General features: G+C 45.5%; 1 protein-coding gene and 1 long non-coding RNA gene across 3 annotated transcripts; one reads left to right on the top strand and one right to left on the bottom strand.

Moving 5' to 3' along the window:
• Positions 1-1,074: 1,074 nt before the first annotated feature.
• LOC310686711 (solute carrier family 2, facilitated glucose transporter member 3-like) lies at positions 1,075-27,919 on the bottom strand. Of its 2 annotated transcripts, XM_083460747.1 has the most exons (11): positions 27,802-27,919; positions 19,263-19,403; positions 14,496-14,591; positions 11,488-11,648; positions 10,762-11,002; positions 9,405-9,567; positions 7,772-7,959; positions 6,978-7,082; positions 5,750-5,851; positions 4,738-4,941; positions 1,075-4,059 (listed from the first exon to the last, which is right to left on the bottom strand). In XM_083460747.1, exons 4-11 carry the CDS (start codon positions 11,595-11,597, stop codon positions 3,832-3,834), a joined length of 1,341 nt encoding a protein of 446 aa, XP_083316873.1. In that variant the 5' UTR covers positions 11,598-11,648; positions 14,496-14,591; positions 19,263-19,403; positions 27,802-27,919; the 3' UTR covers positions 1,075-3,831. The 2 variants fall into 2 exon arrangements, with proteins under 2 accessions (XP_083316873.1, XP_083316872.1); XM_083460746.1 differs by lacking the exons at positions 19,263-19,403; positions 27,802-27,919 and adding an exon at positions 17,505-17,842.
• On the top strand, positions 24,016-26,819 carry LOC310686743. The gene is made up of 3 exons (XR_014516082.1): positions 24,016-24,498; positions 25,942-26,413; positions 26,590-26,819. It is a non-coding gene; the product is annotated as an uncharacterized lncRNA (long non-coding RNA).

Here is a 27,919-nt window from a genome sequence, read left to right as displayed (position 1 = left end):
AAGCGTATGTAACCCGAGGTACCACTGTAATCCTATGGGTCATCAGGTTTTTTTACTATGTTTACAATGGGAGTTTTAGCCCCTTGTTAGCATGCCATTTGTATTTTGTTTCAACAGCTAATTGCCCTCATTCTCCTACAGATTACTTCTGGACCATACCTATTAATATTCAAGCCACTAATTGAAAAAACTTGATAGAAGTTTGCTCATCTCAAAGAGAAAAATAACTCTACATGAAATGGCTGCTGTTTTGCTTTTTAAACTTAAAATAGTTGGGAGCTTAGGCATCTGCAAGCGGTCAGATGGGCAAACAGCATAGTAAGAAATACACTCCCTTTCCAGATCCTCTCCTACATGTACTGTACATATATGGTTTCTGACCTGGATGGAGATGATTGTTACCGGTAGTTTGGTAGTTTAATTTCTTTATATTCATTTTATACACCACAGGGGGGAAATTTGTGGTATCCTCTCTCTTGTCAAGTGGCGTCCCAAAACATATCTAAGCTCTTGCTTTCTATCACTCCAAACACACATTGAATAGGTAACATTTATCTCAGCCTTGCCTCCAAGGAATTCAGCAAGGCAGTCTACATCCTCACAGGAACCCTGAGCAGGTTACAGTGGAGTCATGGCGACTGGCCCAAGACCTTCCAGTGAGCAACATGCCTCAATCATGCTGGCCAGGACACCAACACTGGCTTTGCTCTGCTGAGGGCCACACAAGCAGGCTTGAGGATGCCAAGACCAGTCAGAGCCGGGGAAAGGAGGGTGTTCCTATCCTGCTTGTAGAAATGTAGAGGTCTGTATAAGCTGCCAGGGACAGCAGGAAGGAAACTGCAGTCGGGAGGCATGGAAGGTCTGCAGAAATGATCAGTGCAAAGGAAGAGCTTTGATGTGGAGTGGAGGATCTGCAGGGTCCAAGTGATTTTGCAGGTTGCTGCATGGGAAGTCCAGGAATGATCTGCAGGGTTTGAATCTGCATGAAAAGGTTAACTGTTAGTAGAACTATATTGCTGTTGTCTCATGGGGAGAAATTACAAAGCTAGAAATTATACACACAGGTATGCAGTATTTCCACCGAAACCTTTTATTTTAAAAACATCCAACACATTGACAATAACAAAAATTATAAAACCCATTGGAAATATTCACAGTACAGAAAACAAAAAGGAACAAGTGAGTTACACACAATTTCAACCCAAGGCATTGCACGAAGTGTGGAATGCAAGGTCAGGAATGCTTTTGCCACCCCATTTGGAAGAGATGCTGGGGGGGACAGGACTGAAGGTCAAAAAATAAAAAGAAGTGTGAACTCAAAAAAGAAAGCCGGATCCAAAAATGGGGAGTGGATGTGAGGGGATAGATATTTGGGTAAAGAAATTATGGATTTTTAAAAGAGTGTAACCACAATGCTTGACACTTGAAGCTGCCTCTCCTCTTCTGCTGCACAAAAGGCGGCTTCCATCCATCTTGGAAGCCCAAGGAGATTGTGTCAAAACAGGCTATTCATGCCTTTGCTGGATGCCAAATGTTTCAAGCCATGAGGGAAGGTTTGGGGACCGCCAGTCTCTCTCTTGCTTCAGGGGGATTGCAGGCATCCTACTGCAACCACCATCTCATTACCCTCAAGAGTTTTATGTAACAGGCTGAGCAGCAAAAAGAAGCAACATGAAGATAATTCGCAATAATCAATATAAACGGATGGTAACAATTTCCAGTGTTTATGACAATCTCTTTTCAGTTGTTCTGGAAGTGAGGCTCTTCCAGGCTAAGAACGTAACAGGTACTCCCAAGACAGTAGACACTCCCTTCCTTCCTTCAAAACCTCCCAAAGTTCAATGCCCCGAGGAAGACCACATCATACTAGGGATGATGTCACAAAGTTCCCAGGTTTCCCCTGGAGAGGCGAGGGAGACAGTATTATTTTTACTACTGGTTTAAGATTATGGGGTAGACATCTTCCCATGCAGTCACTGAGTATGGACATTGTCCCACTGGGTTAATGAGCATGAACAGGGAGGAGATCATGAATACATCATACTGGCTTCCTCTTCAAGTGGAATGAATTAAAACAAACATAATGCTAGCATATTGCACTACGTCATATATCTGTACCTGTAACAGAACATTCCCCGCAAGACGAGAGCGAAATCTCAAGTAAAATAAGCCCTAGTTCTGGCTAACAAATATTTGAGATCTCAGGCTCTTCAGATAAATGGGGTTACAACTTTTTAGTATCCAGTTTTAGTAGCTTTAGTCTCTATTCCTACATTCTATCGTCTGCAGCCCAAAGCAATTTCTTGTCAATAAATTGCCACATACTTCATTTAATAATAAAATAATTAATTACAAAAATACATTTTGGAAAACTAGTTTCGTTTCAATTTCATAAATACCATCTGTTGTGTAACTCTTTTTAAAAAGAGGGAGAGAGAGAGAACAAACCACTAAACTATCATGACTGCCAAAGGAAACAGTAGGTCAATGTCATCCTACTACTTCACAACGCCTTTAAGAGACACTGTGAATTCCAGGACCCTAATATGCTTGAAAATGTGATACAGAATTGTGTCTACTTCAAAAAGAGGAGGAATGGAGGGGAACCTACAGAGAGGCCTCCAGAGATGGTTTTTCACTTCTCACTAGTGCAGAGTGTGAGGTGGATGCCCTCACAGAAAGGTTCAATTCTCATATTGTAAATGCAAATTAGGAGACCCTACAAATACTGATGTCCATAAAGACTGGATGGGTCTCGAAATAAGACATTTATGTCCCCCTTCCTGAATAATACGTTCACACATTAGCAGCCACAGGACATTCATTCATGTCTTAAAAAATCACTACAAGAAATGGCCTCCAGCCTATAAGCTGGAAATGGGATGACTGAATACATCAAGTTGCAATGCCTTCTTTACTTTATCATTACAATGTTCAAGTAATACTTAACGACAGGTATTCAACACATTCACCAAATAGCCTGGTAAGCACTGAAGCGTCCATAGAACTACAGGCTTGTTCTCTCCACGGCTCAGTTTTCCTAACAGCACAGTTGACCCTTAAAAAGTGATAAGCACAATCTCCGCAGGACCGTACACCACCTACAGAGTGACCTTTTCCTCTTTGGTATTTCACTGCCTACCACCAAAATGCTTTGACAGTCATAGTGATTCCCAGTCCACACTTCCTTCTATTTTACATAAAAATAAATATTTACAAGCAAAATGACACAGGAATAAATAAACTCTAGTAAACAATTTTTCTCGAATAGTACAAAAGGGGGCAGGACTTTTCTCTTTATCCCTATTTCCCGAAGATGAAGCAAACTCCCATTTGATGAAATAAATAGCTCTTTCCCATGCACACCCATGATTTAAATAATTCTGGGCAGCCATTCCCCACAGCCACACTGTAGAAAACACTCTGGCAAGAGAAGGACCATAGGAGAAGCCATCAGTTCACTTACAGGAAAATAATTTACTTCAAAGCTGTAAATGACCAGAACCCCCTTATACAGGGTTAGCCCCATGTAATGATGCAAGGAGAATGTATTAAATAGAGGCGGGGGAGGGAGCCATTTCTTAGGTCTCTATGAATGAGTGACAGGGAAAGGAGCAATGGAGGGAGAATGGTAAAGCCGTATTGCCTTCCAGCACTGTAAGCAAGGCAAGTTTCCCTGCATTGAACTTGTTTTAGCATGTGGCAAGAGTCTTGGCACACAAGGAAAGGCTGACGGGGAAATGAAGAAATAGCAGCAATTAAAAAAGTATCTCTGCTTCCCCCCGTGAGGATTATCCTCAGAACCGAGAAAGTGTCAAGAACAGAACATTGTTAAATATTTGGTGCAACATCTTTGGTGGGTTGTATGCTAGTCAGTTCCACCATTGGCCCCTTTTCCATGGTTGCTGGAAGAATACCATCCTCTCTTCTCCTTTCAAAGCCACTGGAGATCTCTTCAAAAGTCCGGCCTTTTGTCTCAGGGACTTTAAAGAAGGTGAAGATGAAGAAGAAGATGAGGAAACCAACAAAGATGAGGAAAACATAATGTTTGAGGACATTCTGCGAGGGAGAAAAGAGAAAGAGTTATACCTCAGTAAGGTCACAGGCCTGAAATTAAAAACATAGCTATGGGGTCCATCATCAGAGTCCTCTGCGTGTAGCATATGCTTCTCACTAGCTCTCCTACATCATGCCCTGATGCGGCTGTTATATGCCCTGTGGCAGGAAGCCTTCCCATTGCGGCATTTTTCAGACCAGGAGGACTTGGCCACTTGAGGGTTCACAAGAAAAGCAAAGAGCTTTGGCCCAAGTTGACCTGTGTGTGTGGCTGCTAACTGAGCAACCAATAGGAGAAGGGATGACAGGTCAGGGCGTCCAGAAACCTTTCTCCACTCTCCCTCTCATTCCCACTCATGCAGTATGCATGGGGCTCCTGCACAACTGGACGTGTATCATGCCAATGCAAGCCTATTTTAATCCTTGCAAGTTGCAAAGAAAACACTTTCCCAAATGTTATCACACCAGCATACCACTCACTAAAGCTCCTCCGAACCACTATTCTCAAGTGTGACAAACTCTTGTTTGCTCATTTTCACCTCTCAGTGCCCTTGCTTGCCCTCTGACCTTTCTCATTCTAAAGAGAACTCCTTGGGACAGGAGCCTGACATTGTGATTTGGCTGTGCTGTTAACTACCCAATACACAGATCGTGATACATTGCTCAAAGCAACTCTCTTACCTTTAGGATCGGAAACAGCATGCCCACTAGAAAATTGGACGTCCAGTTGGAAAGGCCAGCTACAGCCACAGCTGCGGGACGAGGCCCCTGGCTGAATAGTTCAGACACAATGAACCAGGGGATTGGGCCAGGGCCAATTTCGAAGAGAGCCACAAAGGCTAACGTGGCAACAACGCTGACGTAGCCAATCCCGGATACAATGCCCTGTTACAAAGAGAAAGAGAATTAACAGCAGTTAGCAATTTTGAGACAGAAGAGTCTGTGTCTGTATCTGCTTCATTTTCATTTATATTTTGCAGAAAGGGGCCTGAAGCTAAGAAAGAAAAACCCAGCCGCCAGATTTCCAGGCTCAAGACTAGATCTGAATCCAGGTGCAAGCGAGCTGCAATTACCGTATTTTTTGCACCATAACACTCACTTTTTTCCTCCTAAAAAGTAAGGGGGAATGTCTGTGCGTGTTATGGAGGGAATGCCTACAGGTGGCATGCCTACGGATTTTCCTCCTCTAAAAACTACGTGCGTGTTATGGTCAGGTGCGTGTTATAGAGCGAAAAATACGGTACTTTCTCCCTGCAAAAAACCTTTGAGCCAAACCTGTGAGAAGCAACAGCATGAAGCAAATACGCAGCTAGCGCACCTATGAGAACCAGTAATGGTTAGAGGGTTGGACTAGGACCCGAGAGACCAGGGATTGAACCCCCTCTCAGCCATGAAGCTCAGTGGGCAACCTTGGGCCAGTCACTGCCTCTCAGCCTCTGGGTTGTTGTGAGGACAACATGGGGAGGGGGGAAACCATGACCTCCCAAATAAGGGTGATCTGGTTGTGGCTGTCTTGCTTGCTAGTGGACTAGTGTACATCCTGGCTTGTGAAAAATCAGCTGCAATACTATTATAATGATTCCAACCTGCGAGCCATTTCCTTTCTTTTCATTACACTTGCATGTATGCCTGATCTGTTTTGACCCCAAAGACACTGCGGACACACCAGGAAGCAGGGGTGGTGATGGCTTACCTTCAATGCCAAGGAAATAGTCATGGCGACAGCACAGATGGCCATGCCTCCTAAGCCAATCAAATGGAGTGTTCTGCGGCCTGCACGCTCTACAAGGAAGAGCTGGAAAATGGGAAGAAAAATAAAATGTTGCTTTTGGTGGCAAGCGCTCTCCCCAAACTTAAGCGCCGCCTCCTCTTCAGAGTTTGCCTAAAGTACAGAGCCTTGGGCTTGCCAATCAGAACGTCAGCGGTTCGAATCCCCGTGACGGGGGGAGCTCCCGTTGCTCGGTCCCTGCTCCTGCCCATCTAGCAGTTCAAAAGCACGTCATGTGCAAGTAGATAAATAGGTACCGCTCTGGCAGGAAGGTAAACACCATTTCAGTGTGCTGCTCTGGTTCGCCAGAAGTGGCTTAGTCCTGCTGGGCACATGACCTGGAAGCTGTCTGCGGACAAACGGCGGCTTCTTCGGCCTATAGAGTGAGATGAGCGCACAACCCCAGAGTTGTCCGCGACTGGACCTACTACCTTTTGTAATTGAATGATGATCATAACAACCATCAGGCTGGTGAAGTGTCCTGTGAATTTGCATCCCAACTTAACTGAAATCTCTTCTCCATCCCCCAACCCTGAAACAGTACCCTAACACTTTAATAAGCAAAGACTACCAGCCATTTTCATTTTCATTTTCTACCCTTTTCATTTTCTACTCTGATAACCCATGAGAACAAAGGCCAACTGACGAACTGAATTAAAACTCATAGCTCAAGTAGTACTGCTATAATATCTGAAGTCACTTTGGTTAAGACATGAGACGCCACCTCCGAGTTTGCTGTTCTATAGCTGGGAAACATTTCCGTGCTTGTGGAGGTGGGGAGGAACGCAAACAGGGGCGACCCTGTTATTCCCCATGTAGCAGCAGCAGCAGCAGCATTCCATCCTCTCTCATGACAGGGACAAACGAGGAAACTGCCTCCTGCCCACAGGCAGATTTGGCTTCAGGGCAACACAATCGGGAAAGAAGGAAGGAGAAGGAAGCAACGCTCCCTGTTTCGAAAAGAAAATGTCGCCCAGTGGGGAGACCAATTAAGCACAGGGTCACAGGACTGAGTACCCACCCTGAATTCTAGCCATATATTTACCTCCATCCCTATTGTTCTAGATATAAAGATAAATATAAAGGGAAGGAGAGGGGAGACTTTGACTCAGCTATAAAGTACATGAATGCCATGTTGCCAAAGACTACTTACCGATACAACTGTAAAGATGGTGTTGACCACACCGGCACCAATGGTAGCGTACACTGCCTGTTTCACTCCAGCATCTTCAAAAACCTCAGTAGAATAGTAAAAGACCTAGAGGCAGATAAATATTTGTCACTGCTGGTGTCTGGGGCTCACCTTGTTCTTAATGCTAAGCAGGGAAATTCAACGTCTATCTTATTATTATTCATTATTATTCATTTATTTTATATGCCACCCTATACCCAGAGGTCTCAGGGTGGTTCACAGAAAAGGTCAACATAAAAACCACTATATAATCAAAATATAACAACAACCCAATAACACCCCTCCCCAAAGAAACAGCCACATTTTAAAAGGGCATAGGATGTCAACCAAAGGCCTGGTTATAAAGGAACGTTTTTGCCTGGTGCCTATTGACTCAGAAGCAAATCTCACAGAGTATAATGGGAATTCTGACCAGGTAAGTGTGGGCAGGATTGACCACTGCATTGCTTAACTGTTGCTAAGATTGAGGGCAGGTAACAAAATCCCCTGCTATCTTTAAGCCTCATAACAGTCCTTTCATGTGGATTGCAGCTGTTCCTACTTTTATATCCAGGGACTGGGGCCTCAGTTACTGTGACTAAGATTCTCCTACAAGCCCATAATCACTATTCTCTGCTTCAAAGATGAGCTCTCCAACAGGAACTGGCCCATCCACACAGCCAGCAATTTAGAACACGGCCGCCTCCTTCTACATGGCAAAAGTATTTGGCTGCAAGAGAAAAGCGCTCAGGGAATGGAAGAAGAAAGCAACATACTGCATTGATGCCGGACAGCTGCTGGGAGAGCTGAAGCACAATGGCAATGATGATGGCCTGGCGGTAGCTGGGGGAACGGAAGAGCTCAGGAATGGTCACTTTCTTCTCTTGAGACATCTTGGCGCTCTCTTCTTTCATCTCCTGAATATCACTCGACACATCTTGGGTGCCACGGAGCTTCTGGAGAACTGGCAGGAGGAATCAAACATCTGAATTATGCACAACGCGACAGTGATAATGTCCTCCTACCCTGAGAGTTCACTTCTTCGTGACAATGAAGCCAGCTCCCTAGTTTATTCTTCTGCTCAACTCATGAGGTCAACTGGCCTTTGGTCTAACCCATTAATCCTCATCACCAACTTTAACAAAATCAAAGTATTTTTAACTGTATTTGCTCACAAATACAGATCTCTTGCGGCCTCTTGATTCTCTCTCCACTTTTCCTTGCTGCTTTCCCCATTGGCTAAATTCAAATTCTCGGTAGGGGACAGTTTCTCTTGCTTATGGCATTGTTCTCTCATGTACATTGAGAGAGATATAACACAGGCATGGCCAAACTTGGCCCTCCAGCTGTTTTGGGACTACAATTCCCATCATCCCTGACCACTGGTCATGTTAGCTAGGGATGGTGGGAGTCCCAAAGCAGCTGGAGGGCAAAGTTTGGCCATGCCTGCTATAATATGCCAACGGCTGTAATTAGGCTGAGATCCCCCACACCTGGAGATGCTTCGATTCATAGCTGAGGCACGTTGATACCCTTACAGATCCAGGAAGGAATTCCCAAAGAAATCCTATGGGTAACACTCAGACTTTCCCCTTTCTACTCATGTTTCTGCATTTTCCCATTGCAGGCAGGTACTGGCACAGAAGCAAACCTTATGGCAAGACCCAGGAATATTCTGGGTTTCTTATGTCCCTCTGTGAAACAGAAACCATTCACACAACCCACAAAACAACTTGACTGAGTCCAGTTCAAGTTTTGGAGAAGACAAGACAAAGAGGAATTGAAAGGGCCATCCAGGATTTCCATGCTTCTATGTTTTCGTTGTACTGTTTTCTCAATCAGATTTTTCTCAGAAAATATGATAATTAGAGAAAAGAATCTAACAATACAGCAATAACGGCAGGTGTTGGCGGTTCTCGATGCTACCTTCTAGAGGTGTGGTTTTGATGTGGGTGGTGACAGTTTGGCAGGTGAACCTATTATCTTTCCAATGGCTCCCATTTTAATGTTTTACTAATCTTTTTGGCTAATTCTTTTAAAAATTACAATTATTTATGCAGTAGCGCTCAGATGAAAAAGCATCATAGTGCTGATTTTGAAAATCAGTTTTAAAATCATGCTGCCTCAGTAACCAGCATTTAATCAATAAAATGCCATTTTTTAAAAATGGCTGCTCAAGTGGGCAGTACCTTCTTCTATACTTCATAGCTATGCGTGGCCAATAGTGCGGACAGAACATAATGGGACGTACGCAAGAAAGGTGATGGTAGTGTGTGGCCTGTTAAGTTGCAATTCCCCTTACAGCTTCTGGAAGGGAGTAGATTGTCCTATGAGCTACCCATAAGGATAATGAAGAGGCTACGCTGCCGCAAGCCAAGGGATTGGATTGCTTCATTACTCGGTGGTTACCTGCATGTGCTTTCTCTTCCTCCATCCTGTTGATCAGCAGGAATCGTGGGCTCTCAGGACAGAATGGCAGTGCTGCACACTGCAAGACGGCTGGGACAACGGTGAGTCCTACCAGCAATGGCCAGAGAGTTTTAGTTCCCAGGATGACATCTAGGCCAAAGACCTGATTGTAGAAGTTGGTGGAGAGAAAGACAAGACAAAATGCTTATGAGCTATATTTCCAGAAACTGAAAGTTACATGCAGCATACCTAGACGTTTTATAACAGTCTATGGCTTCCCATAAAGAAGCATGGATTCTTCCCACGAGGAATGGTAGTTTGTTGATGATCCCTAGCCCACCTCTACAGAACTCCACCCAGTTTCAATGATAGGAAGGAATGATTCTTTGTAATGTAGCATCTCCTTTCCTGAATGAATCCTCACTCATTTACTTTAAGCACAAATTTAAAAAATTCCTTCCAGTAGCACCTTAAAGACCAACTAAGTTGGTCTTTAAGCACATTCAGCTTTAATCTGAAAAAAGCTCCACAGTAACTTTTAAAAAGTGAAGGACCCCTGACAGTTAAGTCCAGTCGCGAACGACTCTGGGGTTGCGACGCTCACCTCGCTTTACTGGCTGAGGAAGCAGAAGTTTGTCTGCAGAGTTTTTCCGGGTTATGTGGCCAGCATGACCACATGGCGAAACCAGAGCAGCGCACAGAAACACCGTTTACCTTCCCGCCTATTTATCTACTTGCACTTTGACGTGCTTTCGAACTGCTAGGTGGGCAGGAGCAGGGACCGAGCAACGGGAGCTCACTCCGTCGCGGGGATTCAAACCGCAGACCTTCCAATTGGCAAGCCCTAGGCTCTGTGGTTTAGACCACAGCACCACCCATGTCCCCCCAGAGTAACTTACATGAGGTCAATAACAAAACAACACAGTCCCTGCCAGCAGCCTTATCAACTAGCCATAAACTATTTTCCAAGTAGCCAACTGAACCCATCTTATGCATCCAGTGGTAGATAGGTAGCCGTGTTGGTCTGCCATAGTCAAAATAAAAAATTCCTTCCAGTAGCACCTTAAAGACCAACTAAGTTAGTTCTTGGTATGAGCTTTCGTGTGCATGCACACTTCTTCAGATACACAGTGTATCTGAAGAAGTGTGCATGCACACGAAAGCTCATACCAAGAACTAACTTAGTTGGTCTTTAAGGTGCTACTGGAAGCCATCTTATGCATGTTTAATTTAGAATTAAGTCCACGGTCCTCAACAGGGATTACTCCCAGGTGCACAGAGTTGGGACCTGGTCATTAACTCCCTTCCAGCAATACCAATGAACCACTTAGCTGCGTGGCTTTGTAATCATTCTTACCTGTGCCACCAGGATACCCACGACAATACCCAGCTGATTCAGTGTGCCAAAAGCTCCTCGCAAGGCAGTGGGGGAGACCTCACTGATATACATGGGCACAAAGCCAGTGCAGAGGCCGCAGTAGATGCCAACAACAAGCCGGCCAGCAATAAACATTTCCAAAGCGTTTGCCATTCGGGAGAAGCCCATCAAAATGCCTCCTGAAATGGGCAAAACATTCACCAGCAACATAGAGTTTCGCCTGCACAGGAGGGGGAAAATCGTATCATTATTTCAATTTATATACCGCTTTTCCATATAAATATGCCCAAAGTGGTGTTACTTATTTAAACAGAAAATCCAAGTGGCACCATGCACCCCTAATTAAAATGGGTCATAATCCATCACTGGGACATTATCATGTGCAAAGAAACCACACTGGAGAACAAAGCAGACTCATTTCGAGGGGCTTGTGCAGAAGCTCTTCCTGGTGGATTGGGCTCCATTGCTCCCCTCTGCCTGTGCAATTTGTTGTCCTTAATGGCACCCAAAATATGCTTTCTGGTAGGGGAAGTTGCCTTCTTAGTACTTCCATACTAGGCATTCCCCCAAAGTGTGACACAATGATCATTATGGAATTGAATTCTCTGTCCATTCTGTAATGGAGCTAATTTCCTCTTATCCCTTCTTGTTCTTCAAAATGGAGGCGGAAACTGCTCTGTAGTCCAGAATATTCCCCCAACGTACCTGCCAAATCGGTTGACGAAAAGTCCAACAGAGAAAGAGCCAAGCATCCCCCCTACTGAGAAGATTGAGACAGAGAGTGCCCACAGTGAGGTGAGCAGAGGTTCGGACATTGGGGCGCCTGACCGCTCCACCCATGAGTCATTAAAAAATTCTTTGATAACCTGTGTGTGAGAGAAGAAAAAACACTCCATAGGTATTGAGTTACAACCACATACCAGGGATATTGTGTTGAGAAAACTTTGGAATTGTACTAAAGGAATGCGGTGAGAACAGAAATCAAAAGAAAAGCTTCTTGATATATAGAGTGGTATAAAAGTTAAATACTTTTCTAAAAGTGTTTAAGTGAATCTGGTTCAAGACAAAAGAAATACTTTTACGGTTCCAGGGCAGTAGTTTTCCAACAGTAAGGAAGGAAGGAACCTTGGCTTTACTGGAAGTTTAAATCAGGAATTACTCCGCGAGAACATACACAATGGCAGACAAGCTTTCCTGGAAGCCCCGTGCTCCTGCCATAGGTCAGGCCAATACGGAGTGTTCATTCTAATGTCTGCAATGTACAGGAAATCTGTTGCAGGTAATTCTTTTTTTAAAAAAAAAATTATCTGTTGCAGTTAATTCAACATGTAAAATGTCCCCTGGAGGTAGAAAGAGTGAAAACTATTCTAGAAAAGTTAAGAAATGGGGAGTGGAGACACTGCCTCCTTTTGAGGCATGGCAAATCTCAAGCAAGCAGTTCTCAAATGCTTCTCAAAGGTAAGAGTGCATTGGCTTATAGCTTTAAACAGGTATATTTTATCACATAATATTGGACCTTATATTTCAATCTACTGAATTGAATTAAACAGACATTTAATTAATAGAGTCATACAAATCTACATTCTGATACATGCACAGCTCCTGTAAAGAGGCTTTTGGCTGATAGTCAGACATGAAAGGAGGTAATAGCTGTGTCTGCTGAAATACCATCTTCTGCACTCACAACTACTAAAGCCACAAGAAACCCACCCACCCTTTCACATATTTGAAAAAGTGTTCAGGTGCAAATGGTTCCAGTCAACATGAGGAAAGAGAGCAGCAGGGTCAGTGGACAGGAGGCAGCCATCTTCTTCGCTGCCACCAGATGGCAGCAGGACCTGAAGCATGAGCGCAAGAACAGATGCCTGCGGTTTCTGCATTTTCAGATCTCGGGTGCGCATGGTACAAGTGAGTCATTCGTTTTGTAAAAACCCAAACCCACACACTTCCCCGGTTCTCCCTCTTAATCTAATGGTGCAATTCTGAGGTGTCTTCCTTGCTCTACTACTGCATGAAAATTGAAAATATGAAGATCGAGAAAAGACGGGTAAGAATTATAACTGTAAGGGGAAGGGGGGGCTGATAGTTACAGGATTGGAGCCAGAGGTGGGGGCTGAAGTAGAAGAGACTCTTATGGGAAACCAGAGCATCTCTCAGCTCTGCACTGTGTGCCAGGCCCTGCCTCCCTCCCTCCCTGCCTTTCTTCCTTCAAGCAGATGTGCCCTCACTGTGACTCAGCAGCTGGCGGTCCTCCATTTTTTATTACAGCGACCTTCCTTCCCCCTCCAACCAGAGTCATGCTGAGGGTGTCGGGACTTGGACCTGGGAGACCCAGATTCAAATCACCACTAGGCCATGACGCTCACTGAGTGACCCTGGATGCCAGCCACTGCCTCTAGCCCACCTCACAGGGTTGTTGTGAGGGTCAAATGAGAAGGAGAGCCATTTCTGCCCCTTGAGCGCCTTGGAAGGAAAGGTGGGATATGAGTGGAATACTGTAAATAAAAATCCCCAAAGATGTGTGTCCCTGGGAGGTTAATCATTTAATCTTACCCCAATTCTAAGCATCAAATCTGCTCTTCTCCCACTGTCCCCACCTCAGTCATCCGACTGCAACAAAACTCTCTTTATAGCACTAACAATCCTGGTATGGCCGTTTTTATGTTTTGGCCATCCTAGAGCAGGGATATTGCAGATTTTGCTGTGTTTAGTATATTGTCTCTGTGTATTTTTGCTAGTTTTGCCAATTTTCTTGGAAGCTGTCCTGGGAATCTGTTTGAAGGGCAGGGCAGAAACACCTAACGTGTGTGTGCGTGTGCGTGCGTGCACATGTGTGCAATATAGGTTTGGGAGGGACCATGAGGGTCATCTAGCCCAACCCCCTGAAATGCAAGAATCTTTTGCCCAACATGGGCCTCGAACCCACAACCCTGAGATTAAGAGTCTCGTGCTCTACCAACTGAGCTTACCCAGCTTTTATATTATGACGCCCCTTGTAAGGTGTGAATTTCCCCCTTCCTCAAGGCCAGGTCAGAAAACAGGCAATGAGTTTTTATCTGTAGTTTCCCCCAGATTTTCTTCACAGTTCTTCCCCTCCTTACAGGATGAGCTGTGCTGATTCCATGGGCATGACTGCTTTCAGGCAGTGGTCAGCAATAATAGGTTGCTAGGAAAATTCATATCCCCCCAACAGAAGTGCCTTCTTGAGGGGAAACCTTTGCATCCCATGCAACCAAAAAGAAGGGCCATTACATTTATCACACAACAAGTCCATTTTCTGGAAAGGTGTTAACAGCTACAGAGTAATTTGAACCAGAAATAGCTCAAAATATGGGTTTAGTTGCAGGTTTAGCGCTACCATCACTGTGACAGCCATGCTTTACATTCTTTGTCTGTCTGGACTACCAGATATCAAGCCAAGAATCCCTGCATGGAATTTAGGGATGAGGATTCGGACCACTCTTCCTTCCTGGAGAGACTGTATCCTATTTTTATTTCTTCCTCATACGCACAATAGTTAAGGATACATCAGGTGTCAATTGTTCTTGAGTTTCATCTCCCCTGTCTCCAGGACTACTACATTTCTGTGCCCCACGATTTGATTTATTCCCCCTCTGCTTCTTGTACCCTTCATGGCTTCCTCAACTTCCTGGTCGCCACTAAAGGCAAGGACAGTGATGGAGCCCCTAAAAGCCCACAGCACATAGTCTTACCGCTGCAGGAGCATTGATGACTCCCGTGTTGTACCCAAACTGGAGAGATCCAATGACAGCAACAAACACAGCAGTGACAAGCGGGCACGTTATCTTCTGCAATAGAAGGGAAGGAGAGAAAACAGTTAATTCACATTTTCCCAATTGGCTTCCCATGCGAACAAGCAGCAATCTCAATCCAAGGTTTCTTAGAAATCAATGAGTAAAAATGAGAAATGCTTTCCAAGTTATCCATTCTGCTTGGGAAATAATGCAACTTGCAGGCACTACAAAAAAAAGTGCAGGAAATACAGAGAACCATTACCCCAACAGAAAAATTCTAATCCAAGAGCATTTATATTTCTCATTCAGCTCTTCATTACACATTGCTAAGTCACCACAATTTTTTTTTTTAAAGGAAGAATAATAAAAAGACACTTGTGGGAAATTGTTGAATTGATGGCTGTCTGCAAATGTTAACTCCTCAAAATGGCTGACTCCCTCCCTAGGCAACAACTGGTGAAGCTTGTGTCTGGGAGAAAACATTCAAGCACTTAAAGGGTAAAAATCAAATCAGACACACAACACACAAGTTCTTCCTTGAGGATTTCCTGAATATGCTTGTGCTGAAGGACAAAGAAAAGCAGGCTAATGGAGCCCAACACAGGATTTGTTAACCTTTCTTCCTTACCTTATCCAGGATTGGAAGAAAATTAAAACATTAATCTCCCACAGATCAGACAATTTAGCCCTTCCTCCAGCACATGCACTGGAATTGCCACAGGTAAAGCCCCAGGCAGTTTGGGGGGGGTAGTTACTGGAAAAGATATAAAAAGATGACCTCCCTGTCCCTCCCTGTTACTGTCAAGCTTCTACAACTTGCACAATCCCTCCGAGGGCTGTTTTAATTTGATGTGTGATTTGCTATTTGTGACCGTTTTTTATTACGGCACGGATTCTGATCCAGACCACATGACGAGAGCACTGGAGAATTCTCCCAGGCTTTCTGGGGCTGAAATCTGAGAAGATAGATTGGATGCTGTGGAGGGGCAGCCGTGATGCATGTCTGCACATCTGTATATATATGTGGGCACAGGCCTTTAAAGTGTGCCCATCTACTTACAGGTACTGCATGAACCCACTTTTGTGCCACTAGGTGAGACACAGCAGAATGTGTGGGCCCAGTCCAGTGGGAGCCCCTGAAACCTGTAGATCCCACCCAAATATACCTGCGTCCCAACTTGTAACAAACCTCACGTGCACCTCATCACTTCATGTGCTCCCAAAACAGATTTCCTGAATCTGTCATGGGTCAGGCATCCCCATTTTGGAGAGAGGTTTGCTCTGGAGAAAATAGTGAAGGTGGTGAAGAGATTCAACACCCTTGCCCCACTTCATCCCCCCACCATCTCCACCGAAAAACAACCACCAAAAAACCACCCTGGCCCCACCTGTCTACAGCTTCTGTGCTTTAAATCTCCCCACCCTGTTTTCCACAAATTTTGGTAGGGATGGGATCCTGGCACACAGATATCCTGCCTTTATGGCTAGGTAGCCTCTCTCTTTTAATGCAAAGGGAAACATGAGACACAAAAACATGTACAGTACGTAAATACCCCAGGCTGGCTGTGAAGGGTTAAGATCTCCCAGCAAACAGTCAAATGATTATTGCAACTGATACGGCACTTTTTCCAGTGTCGAAAGCCCTTCCCATCTCTGTAACCATCACCATTGGAAATGTAAGCTGTGTCATTTCCACATCTCTCTTGCCGATGGGAAGCCCCAGCTTGCCTAAGGCCAGCTCCCTGGTCTCGTAGCTGACGTGAGATTTGAATCAAGGACTTCCTGTCTACCAGCCCACACTGAATCACAGGACTACATCAGCCTGGACTAGCCACAAGACAAAGTAATTGTAAGGGGCTGAGGCTTCTACTTCCAGTCCTCTGTTCAACCATGTATAGCATGCATGCATGTACGTGAGTGTGTGCACGTGCACCCCCACCCCCACCCCTCCCTACAGGCCAGGCTCCCTTAGGCAGCCTCACTTTTCTCCTTCTACAGCTCTGCTTTCCTGTAGACTCCTCTGAATTGGCTGACATCTCAAGAGTGTCCTGTGGCAGCCCTTAAATGCAACAATCTGGATTACTTCACTGTGGGGTTTCTGCTGCTTCCTTATCTTACTGCAAAGTCATAGGACAGCAGAGGCCTTGGCAATTCCATGAGAAACATTTGTCTAAAAACATCTCCTTTGCTGTCCATCCAGCATAATTGTGTTGCTACTATCTAACAGTATTTGCCCTCTGCAATGTCTGTCCAGAAGGCAGCCCTGCACTTCAGGGTGGGGGTGGGGAGGCCTGGCAGCCTCGCGGTGGAACCCACACCAACTCCAGGCGCGCTCCCTGGCACATGCATGCTCTCTCCCTTCCCCATGCTCTGGTCTTCCGCCTCCACATTTTACTAACGGCGTTCAAGCTCCCCTCGGGCAACGAGCAGTATTCCAAGGGGCACCACTTGTTGCATCCAAGTGGGGCATGTCTTTGCCATCCTCTAAATGACCTTGGCAGAGACCCTCCTGGATCAGGGCAGCAGCCACCGCCTGCATCCCAAATGCTCTGTCGAAAGCACATCTCCGCCAGGTATCTTTCCTGAACGCTAAAGGGAAGCAGCCAGTTGTGCCACCCGGCCCAGGCCAGGCGGGAAAGCGGCAAAGAGCGGCCCCCGAGCAGATAATGGAGAAGGCCTCTTCTTTTTAGAATCAGAACAGGCCGAGGCTCATTCATTCCTTTGCCCTGCGAGAGGGGTGGAGGAGCGGGTCTTCGGCGCGTCTGCCCAGGCCGCTCCATCCGCAAGCCGGCCAAGCACCAGCTCCCCTTTCCCCCGTTCCAGGGCCGTCCTCCTCTCCCGTTTCGAGGGCTTTCCGGCCGGCCTGCAGCCCGGCGGCCCTTTCCCCCGCTCGCCTCCTGCCCCTTTCCCGAAGCCCCCCACGCCGACCCCCGAGAGACGCGCCGAGGCCCGAGGCGTCGCCCTCACCTTCTTGCTCTCCATGCCCGCCACACGCCTCCGCTCCGCGCCCCTCCGAGAAGAAAGTGCCGGCGCGGCGCCGCGGCTCCCGGGATGCGCAACCGCCACGCGCCTCGCCCGCTGCTGCTGATGCTGATGCTGCTGCGCCGCCGCCTCCGCCTCCGCTGCACGTCGCTTCCTGCTGCGCGAACCTCCCGCCTGGCTGGCTGCTCGCTCTCCTTCGGGGCCGGCCGGGGCGCGGGGCTATTTCAAGCTTCGGGCGGGCGGGGCGGGAGAGCCTCCGCCCCGGTCCAGTCCCGCTGCTGACGCGCCCCTGCATCTCGGCGTGCGCGCATCGGGCTTTCCTTTCTCTGTTTCAGAGACGCCCCAAAGCCCAGAAAGGTCGGCCAGGAGGGAGCCTTCCAGGATTTCTCCCCCTCAGCCCGCTGGTCTTTCTCAGGGAATGCGAAAACCCTCAAGAAAGAGTTAGGAGTTCTCATTCTGGGCTTCGGCAAGAAATAGGGGAGGGGGGAGAGGGAGAGAATCAGAGACAGAAGAGAAAAACCCGGGAAGAAATTAAAACGTTCCACAATTATGCCGGGCCAGTTTTCCCACAGTTCCTGAGCACGAAGGAATTGCTATTACGGAACTGATACTATTAAAATAGTCCCAGCCTCAGATTTAGCCTGGATCCATTTTCATTAATAATTTTTATATTATTATTTTTTGCCCCTGGAAAACTCAAAAGGTTGCTCCCCGTTTTGTGCAATTTTGGTAGTCCTAATTTTGTCATTCCTTTGGCATTGGGGCCACCATAAAAGAGATAAAGGATGATTAATCAACGATTGTTAAAACGAAGGGGAGATGAAACCGGCAAATTTGCAGCTGCTTTGATTCTGCAGTCTACATCATTCATATATCGTATTCTCCTTTCTGGCACGGAATCCTAGAAGTGTAGAGTTGGAAGGAACCCCAGGGATCATCTAGTCCAGCCTTCTTCAACGCAGGAATATTTTGTCTGAGCTCATCTCTAGCAGAGGCAGGCTAAGGCATTTCGGCCTCTGCAGCTCAGAATAAAATCCCAGCCCAGCTATAAAAGCATCATAATAGATTCAGTAACCAAACTTATGGGCTTTAACTGGACCAGAAGCTGCTGCCTGAGGAAGCCTCCTTCATCTCCCTAATAGCTGGACCTGATTGAGAGAAAGCATTCAGTAATGTTCTAGATACACTATAGAATTATCGTAGACTATGCAGACTGATTGCTTCTGAACACTCCAGAAACATTCAGAAACTCAATTTCAAAAGTAAAAAAAAACGATTCCCCTCCCATTCAACAGCTTTCCAAATCACATTCCTGAGAACAGCTCTGACTTTGCTTCTAAGGCATGCAGTGGGAGGACAAAAAACTTTTTGTTATGGATTGCGCCACAGTGATCCACTTCAAAGATCCACAAAACCTGAGGTAGTGTCAATTGTCCAATTTAGCATTTTTTAAAGCATTTACAACAGCTCCCTGCCTCAGTATTGATGTTGAGAGAACTGGAACCAATATTCCAGATCCTTAAAAAAAAACAACGCTCACATATTTTGCAGAACTGGTTGTGTTGACAATTGCATGATTTTATCTTCATAGTTTTGAGTACTTAGGGTTGTATACATTTCTCCACGAATGGTCAGGGTGCTCCTTCCTTTCAAGCTCTCAGGAAGCTGAAAGGAAACCACAGAGCAAAAGAGAGATGATGTTGTTGCAGCACTTCCTAAATGCGGCCAGAGAGGGGTGCTTACGAGGGAGACGTGACGTTATTGTCTCATTTTCTCAGTCCTTCAGGCCTCCTTGTTCACTCCAACTCAGAAGCTGCTCCAATTCAGCATCTTTGCCACAAGCTCCGTTTTTCCTGATCAATGTTGTCATGGAAACAGGGACAACTAGGGACAAAGCCAGAAAGGAATACCCTTAAGTCATGCCATGAGCTATACGCTTATCTCTTGTGGTGTATCTGACTTGGTCATCATTTCACACACATACTAGGATGATGAAGAAATCTCTACTGGCAAGCTACGACCTTTTCTTGATTGTACAGATCACAGTTATCTAATTCTCTCCCTTCTACGTCTCAGATCGTAGGGGCATGGGATCACATGACTGAATGCTTCAATTTGCACACAGAAATCCACACAGACAGAAAACTAGCATGTTAGGAAGAAGGCTAGACACCTTTCTCTCTGACATCTAGTTTTCTATATGTAGGTACAGTGGTACCTTGGGTTACAGATGTTTCAGGTTACAGACGCTTCAGGTTACAGACTCCACTAACCCAAAAGAAAGAGTGCTTCAGGTTAAGAACTTTGCTTCAGAATGAGAACAGAAATTGTGCAGCAGCAGCGGCGCAGCAGCAGCAGCAGTGGGAGGCCCCATTAGCTAACGTGGTGCTTCAGGTTAAGAACAGTTTCAGGTTAAGAATGGACCTGCGGAACAAATTAAGTTCTTAACCCGAGGTACCACTGTATTTCCTCCCAGCAAACCTACAGAGGAGTATCTAGTCATTTTATCCCTTACTTGTAGTCAGTCTGAAGCTGTGCAAGTCCAGAAAGTGGTTTACTACCTCATCTGCTGGTTGCGTGAACTAGATCCACGTGTAACCCAAAACCTGGCTGGGCCTGTAGCACTGAAACCAGTCTTCTGGGAAATTTGCTGGGGCCAGAAACCAGGGTGTTCCTCAGCTGCGGCTCTTGTTGGGTAGGCCAGGGAAGGAGGACACAGCGAGCTTCAGGGAAATAAACACCCACAGGACTTTAATCTCTCAGGAATTCCCTAGGCAACCCTTCGAATCCAAACTATTCTGGGTATAGTTTAGTTACCATTGCAAACAACCCTTGGAAACTCAGGGTGGCATTTCTGCCCAAGTTTGCTGGGCCTCTTCACACCGAGAGCCACACCAGCTGAGAGAGAGCAGAAGCAAGGAGGCTGCTGGAAGGCTGCTAATAATGCAGCAGACAGAGAAAAAGGACAAAATAGTTGAATTTCTTTTACTCAAACTCGTCAAGATGAGAGTACTGGCAGGACATCCCTGTTCAGGGCTGAGGAAGAGCTGCAGTTTCCAAAGGCAAAAATAGCAGAGAAGTCTGAGGGGAGGCCCAAAATTGCAGAAACCAGTTGAGAGAGGCACTGGCAGAAATCTCAAGGGGGGAGGAGCAGAAGCCTGGAGCAAGAGGGCCTACGCTGTAGTGGGATTGACAGGCGCTAGCAGCGTTGTGTACGTGGGTAGGCCAGGGCAGGAATGGCAGGGTTATTTCAGGACAAGATGGAGAGGCTCATACACAGCTGGAAAGAGAGGGGAAGCCTGGAGAAGGAAGCGATTCCCGAAAGTTTACAAATGACTGGAATTACCCATGTGCGTTTCTGAAGAACTGGAGGGGCCTAGGAGGACATTGCTGAAAATGCAAGAGCTTCTGCTGGTGGGAAGAGACCATTGACAGTGGCAGCTTGCTTTCTGTTTTTAAATGACTGCAAGAACTGAAAATATAGCTTGAAGGAGGAGGAAACTGTAGTGAATGATTTGGCAGATGTTAACAGGAAGCAAAGTTGTGGTGCAAAAGTGAGGTCTCTGCAAGGCCCACTAGGGCATAGTTCTAAAATAAGCCACTGGTTCTTTCCTTCCTATTCTCATGCTCTCAGACTCACTTGGCAACATACAACGTTTGTTCTTCACCCCCTCCCCAACCCCTTTCTGCATAATATTCCTTCTTTTGCTAACATCTGCAGCTATTCACAAATGAAGACATAGAGTAGAATCAGTGAATACAATGTTTTTTTGTTGGGAAGTATTTGAGGCCCCTGATCTTTCCAGCTGTGGTGCCTTATGCAGGCCCAACCAGAGAGCAGCATGAAGCACACTCTTTGGTGATTTTAGCAACATTAATATGATGCTTGACATACCAAGATTTCTGGTGCAAGGTGACTTTGTCCTCTCTCACATTTTCCTGATTGCATTCCCCTTAAAATAGGTTTCAACTGGGGGGAAATGGGGTGTGATTTCTCTCACTTGCACCAGACTCCATTGTCACAAAGGTCTGGGGTGCGAAAAAGCACATTTCTTGTCACCCCACATCATTTCCCCAACTGTATCATTTTCCTGAATCCATCACCTACCCGAAACAGGAAAATAATGAGTTTGGGAGACACAATTGCCCCACTGCATGCAATAAGATGCACACAAAAGAGCAAAGCTTTCCTTTATGAACAGGTCCTAGTGGTGCTCCATTGGATGCTGCCTTCCATAGCAAAAATTGGCTGTCTGTTCCCACCTGCTACTTGCTAATGTTCAGCAAGGTAAGCATTACTTGCCCATATCACGTGCACAAGGTCTAACACGAGATATAGTAATGACCGAGCGAGAGAGTGCAGCATGTTTGCGTATAGGAGACAGTGCATATGTACATAGACTTAAAGGATATAAAAGACATTCTCACGCAGAGGGAACCCCCAGGACCAGACCTCAGGGCAATTGCTGGCCTTCCAGCCCTGTCCCTATTCCTTTCTGAGCCCTGCTATCATATTATCTCCTGAGAAAATACTTCTTTTCCCTCTTCCTGCTGGAGGCTGTTTGCACACCAAAAGAAAAGGTGCTTGCCAGAGGGCTTTTTATTCTCACAGAGTTGGGCAAAGAGAGCAGATTTATTTGTTTAAATAAACTATCAAAGCTGGGCACCTTCCAGAGGCAAGCATAAAATTTATTGTTTAATTGTGTAGAGTTATTTGCAAGTCTGTTGATACATTTTCAAAGCACAATAAAGGAGTAAAAGGCTCTCATGTCAGCTGATCTCTCCTAGTTTTTGTTTTAATATTTACAGCACAAACCTCACAATACTTGGTCAGAAAGAGAGATCTGGGCGGGCGGGACAGACCCTACAGGTTTTATTCAACAGTAATGGTACCCAGAATGTTCCATGGGCACAATAATTCCTTGTTGCCCAGTTTAATGTTCTCTCTCTGGGAGGTCCATGTCTTAAATGCAAAATATCCTCTTAGAGCCAGTTCCGTGCATGTTTGGGGGTATTTTGCAACATGACAGGGAGGGGGCACCATTCTGCCTCAGACAGCAACATGCATACATACATGCACACATAAATTTATTTGTATGCTGCCTTTCCACTGTTAAAACTGTGCTCAAGGTGGCTTACAACATGGAAGAAAACCCATAACTACAACATAGCAAAAGTAAAAAAAAGGTAAAGGACCCCTGACAGGGTTTTTGTGGTGTGTTTTTTTTTTGGTTTTTTTTTTGAGATGAAGAAAGTTTATTGGGAAAACCAGGAGTGGAGTTTTGTCTGGGACTGGACTGTAAGTTTAGATATGGTGATAAAAACACACCCCTGAGCTGAGCAACTGCTAAGAAGCACCTTGTTCCTTAATTCTAGGCACATGTTGCCCTTCCCCTGACACTGTTTCACACTCTGATTGCTGGACTTTGACATTCACTGGCATCCTAACAAACCAAGAGCAGGAGCAGGACCCATGAGCCTGAAGTTTGCTGCTTATCCCTGGTGCCTACAAGAATGGGCTGGAGGACCCCTGACAGTTAAGTCCAGTTGAGAACGACTCTGGGGTTACGGTACTCATCTTGCTTTACTGGCTGAGGGAGCCGACATTTGTCCACAGACAGTTTTTCCGGGTCATATGGCCAGCATGACAAAGCTGCTTCTGGTGAAACCAGAGCAGCACACAGAAACACCATTTACCTTTCCGCCAGAGCGGTACCTATTTATCTACTTGCACTTTGATGTGCTTTCAAACTGCTAGGTTGGCAGGAGCAGGGACCAAGCAACGGGAGCTCACCATGTCAAGGGGATTCGAACCGCTGACCTTCTGATCGGCAAGCCCTAAGCTCAGTGGTTTACACCACAGCACCACCTGCATCCCTTATAGCAAAAGTAGTCATAAGCAATAAATCAAACATTAACACACAAGCAAACTGAACAATTTGCACATAAATCACAACAAGACCTAAAATAAATATTTAAAAAAAACAATAGCAACCACACCCTCCTCCAAAAAGAACAACCACTCCAGTGTAAGAGTCTTGGGCCACCCGTGAAAACCCAGCAACACAGACACCTTCTGTTCCTGGAGGGAAATTCAGTGTGGTTTGCAACAGCTGTGGAGCTGAGATTAAGGGAGGGCCGCGCAGGAATTTCCATTAAACCGATGACATCAAGGAGAGTCATGGGAAAGAGGTAGTTTCTCCTTTCCCTCTAAATGCCACAGATGGAAATGGGATATGAATAAAGTTAATGACACTTATCTATGCTGGCATTTGGGGAAAAATAACCTATAGATGGTAAACATCAGGATTTTATATTGCCTGTCCCAAATGGTGTGTTTTGATTCAACCTACTCCCAATAGAAAAAAAGCTCCAGGAAGATAATCCGGAAGCAATGCAGAGAGAATTAAAACTAGGTCACCCTGAAGGAAATGTCCCAGCATTAATTGCCATCTTGAGAATGGATGAGGGAAAAGGTGGAAGGCTCATTTGCAAGTCCACAAATTTGCATACGCACAGTTCTTTTTTTATTTATTTATGGGCAGCTTCCATGAATGGAGGTCAAAGGATATTCCATGCCAACTGAAATGAAATGCATTATAAAGGCTTGGTACTTTGCATGTCTCAATAAATTAGTCCTGCTTTATTTTGCCTTGGTCAGGCCACACTTGATGGTCTGGGCACCACAATTGAAGAAGGAAATTGGCACGCTGGAACGTGTGCAGAGGAGGGTGACCAAGATGATCAGGGGTCTGGAAAGGAAGCCTTATGAGGAACGGTTGAGGGAGCTGGGTATGTTTAGCATGGAGAAGGGGAGACAGAGAGGAGATATGATAGCCATCTTCAAATATATCAAGGACTGTCACATGGAAGATGAAGCAAGCTTGTTTTCTCCTGCTCTGGAAGGTTTGGCCCGAACCTATGGCTTCAAATTACAAGAAGGAAATTCCGACTAAACATCAGGAAGAACTTTCTGATGGTAAGAGCTGTTCAACAGTGGAACAAACTCATTGTGAGGTGGTGGGCTCTCCTTCCTTGGAGGTCTTTAAGCAGAGGCTGGGTGGCCAACTGTCATGGATGCTTTAGCTGCGATTCCTCCATTGCAGGGGGTTGGACTAGATGACCCTCAGGATCCCTTATATATGCCTCCTTCTTGTCTCCCTTCCCACGCTTCTCACCCATGTGAAACCAAAACCAGACATCTGGAAAGTCCATTTTCACTTAGGGCACTATTAAATCTTTCTTGCACTACTTCTGCTACCTGTACATGTTGTCATGAAGACAAACAGCATTGCCATTTGTACTGACCAGTCTTGGCCAACCTCTGGGGATGTGTACATCTGGTAAAGTTGTCTCTCCAAGGGGTCTCTTTGATAAGGTGTTTTATAAACATGTGCACACTGGGACATGGTAAAGGCTGCTTACGAGCCTTGTCAGAACAGGGTTTGGCTCAAAATGATGACCCTCAACTGAATGGACTACTGGCCTGATCTGATTCACTGTAAGGTGGTCTTCTGATACCAGACCATTTCTCATTAGAAAGCAATAGCACATTAACTGATTAGTACAATAACCACATATTGAAAATCAATTTTAATTTGCATTCTCTGCCAGCAGTTGCTCAGTGCTGACTGAGAATTGCAGATGGTCTTCTTCAAGCATCTCTTGATTCATAAAGTGTGTTATGATTTTGTGAACAATAAATGACACTGTGGGTGACTGCACTGGAGCTGAACCAAGAGTCTGGGCTGTGGATTTGCCTGGTCCCGTGCATGAGGGCTCGTTTGGTGCATGTGCACTCATAATACATACCTGGTCTGAATCTACAGCTGCTTCTTGTCTGGCATTAAGGCTGAGTTTTTCAAAATTGCCAGGAAAAAACTTCAAACATAAAATATAATCAGAACAAAACATTTTGACATTATCAGGAAGGGTTGTTCCAAGAGAATGTGGAGTCTGATAGGAGGTGAGAAGTCCAAACTGCACCCAATGCACTAATTTATATGGGGCCCAATCCTTAGGGAATCCCCTTGCATGAGGCTCTTTGAAAGGAACAGGAACTGCAGAAGAGCACAATAGGTGACATTTGCACATAAACATTTCCCGGAGAAGTCTGATCACACTTGAGCAGCCTTAATGAAGCCCTAAATATGCTGGCAGAGGCAGCTGGTGGCAGGATTGCCTCTGTTACATGGGAATTTTGCATGCTGCTGGGTGAGAAGGGAATCTGGCTAGGGCGGGCCCTAGAATCTATTTTTTCTTTCTATCTCTTGGCTGCAGATGACGGCTCCTCCTGTGCCTGTCATCATCCTGAGATGGTTGGAGGGTGTGCATGGCATCAGTTTAGAGGGATGCTCACACTTCTCCCGGCACACCAAACCTGAGGCATGCCCACATTTCAATTGCCTTTCTTTTCTTGCAGATATAAACCAAACCGTTTAAGATGGCAGTTCCTGCTTTTTCCTGAATATGCATCTTTTTCCCTTCCAAAGCCACCATCCACTTCCCCTGCGGTGGCTTCTGCTCTGTTGTTAATCCTTCCCAGATCGCCCGCTTTCCCTTTAAATGTGTGGCTGTGTCATCTGACCCTGCCTGTACCCTTTTGCGGATGCCAGTGCAAAGAGAGGCAGGGCAGGCCAAGTCACATGCATGCCTACGCTGCAAGAGTCACGGCAGAAGGTGCGCAGTTTGTGTCTTCTGACAGGCACACTGCAATCCATAATTTAAATATGCTATTTGCGATTGAGATTCTGTTTCGGAAACCTTGCCTGTGAAAACATACGAGGTGAAGCACACCTCTGGGTCTCTTGAGTCATTTGTCTGTTTTATTTCTGTGGCTCTCTGTCCATAGGAGAACATGCCCATTTATGGACATATCTTTCAATGATTATTAAGTAAAGTATTATTATTATTTATTATATTCTTATTTATAACTGTTTCTCTCTTTATTACTGTACTTTTAATCATATATTTATTATATTATCTGCAATAAAAGTCAGCAAATTAGCCAGGTGGCAGGGAATGTTGTTCCACAATTTTCCCTTAAGAATGTCTCAATTTCTTTCTGCAGCTTCTCTTCCAACATTCTGGGTCAGCTCATTTACTGAAGCCACGGACTTGAAAACTTCAGAGACCGTTCTGACTCTTTGCACCAGACAGTCACCTAAGGCAGTGGTTCCCTTGCCTGCCCCCCCCCACTAATTTTTTATCATTTTTGCATGGTGATATCACAATTTTATGGTCTGTTTTAGCGCTGTGCAATTTTTCAATATATTGGACAAAATCGGTTTTGAATCACAACGCGGTAACGGTTTTGACACGGCAACATGCAGCAATACATCGCTCCTTGCATGAGGGAAAGCTGGGCAGCCGATTGTGAGGTGCTGCCTTCCCTTCACTCACACTGATGGATAAAAGCTGATCACCCTCACTTCAGGGCGGAACAGCTCTTCTTAGTCAGCAGGAAAGCAGCAGCAGACACAGTGGACTGCATCTTCGCTGGCTGCCACCCCCCCAATCCCCCTCCCCTCCCACTCAAGCCATGTGGTGGAGGTGACTCCGCTTCTTCTCTCCCCCCCCCCACCTGATCTCCATGGCTGCTTCTTCCCTCATCTCCATGCCTGATCTCCAATTTCAGACATTGTGATATATCGGAATATCATGCTGTTTAGCTGCTGATTTATCAGGATGTTGAAAACCAGCCCTAGCCTTTTTTTTATTATACCTAAAATCCTTTGCTTATTAGGGGCTAACCCAACACTGCTTTGCAGAGGTAACTATCATAGTTATCAAAATTTTCAAAAGTGAGGGTCCATGGCTTGGCTTTTGAAAAATAGGGGGTCCTCAGTAATTAGATAATTAGCTAAGGAGCTGCCTCACCCATATATCGCTGCCCAGCAACTGCCTTCCTCCGTTGGGGCACTGCTGACCACATGGCATGACCCAGAGGTGGGCTTAGTTTGGACTAGAAATCAGACATTTAGTGTTGCAGCTCCAAGCCTCTGGAATCAGTTGCCAGCTGAAATTAGACAGGCACCCGGCATCATGATCTTCATGTGCTCACTGAAAATGCTTTTGTTCAAGAAGGCTTTCCCAGAGATGTAATATTTCAGGAATTACGAGCTATTAATTGTACAGCAGTAGAACATGGGGTGAAATAAGAGCCCCTCGTCCTCAGATTATGCCAATTTAATTAAATAAACATTTGGGTTGATTTATAAAACAACAGGAGTACAATCAAGGAATAAACACAGGAAATGCCCGGTAGTAGGATATATCTTACATGGCACCAGCAGAAGTCAAAGGCCCTTCTCCTTCCAGAAGATGCCGTAGGGAATCTACGGTCTGTAAGCCCAGTGCTCACTCTCTCTCTAAAAAAATCTAACACAAGACTTGGCTGT

Source organism: Podarcis liolepis, assembly GCF_965112155.1.
Source record: "Podarcis liolepis genome assembly, chromosome: 9".
Lineage (NCBI taxonomy): Eukaryota > Metazoa > Chordata > Lepidosauria > Squamata > Lacertidae > Podarcis > Podarcis liolepis.
The sequence above is the reverse complement of the archived record's forward strand: the minus strand, read 5'-3'. Positions and strand labels throughout refer to the sequence as shown.

What these genes read in the sequence shown, in the direction of transcription:
- LOC310686711 (XM_083460746.1), bottom strand. An exon ending in TCATCAATGCTCCTGCAGCG is followed by an intron (nt 11,649 to 14,495) that starts GTAAGACTATGT and finishes TCTCACACACAG; the next exon opens with GTTATCAAAGAATTTTTTAA. An exon ending in CCATCTTTACAGTTGTATCG is followed by an intron (nt 5,852 to 6,977) that starts GTAAGTAGTCTT and finishes CCCATTTTCCAG; the next exon opens with CTCTTCCTTGTAGAGCGTGC.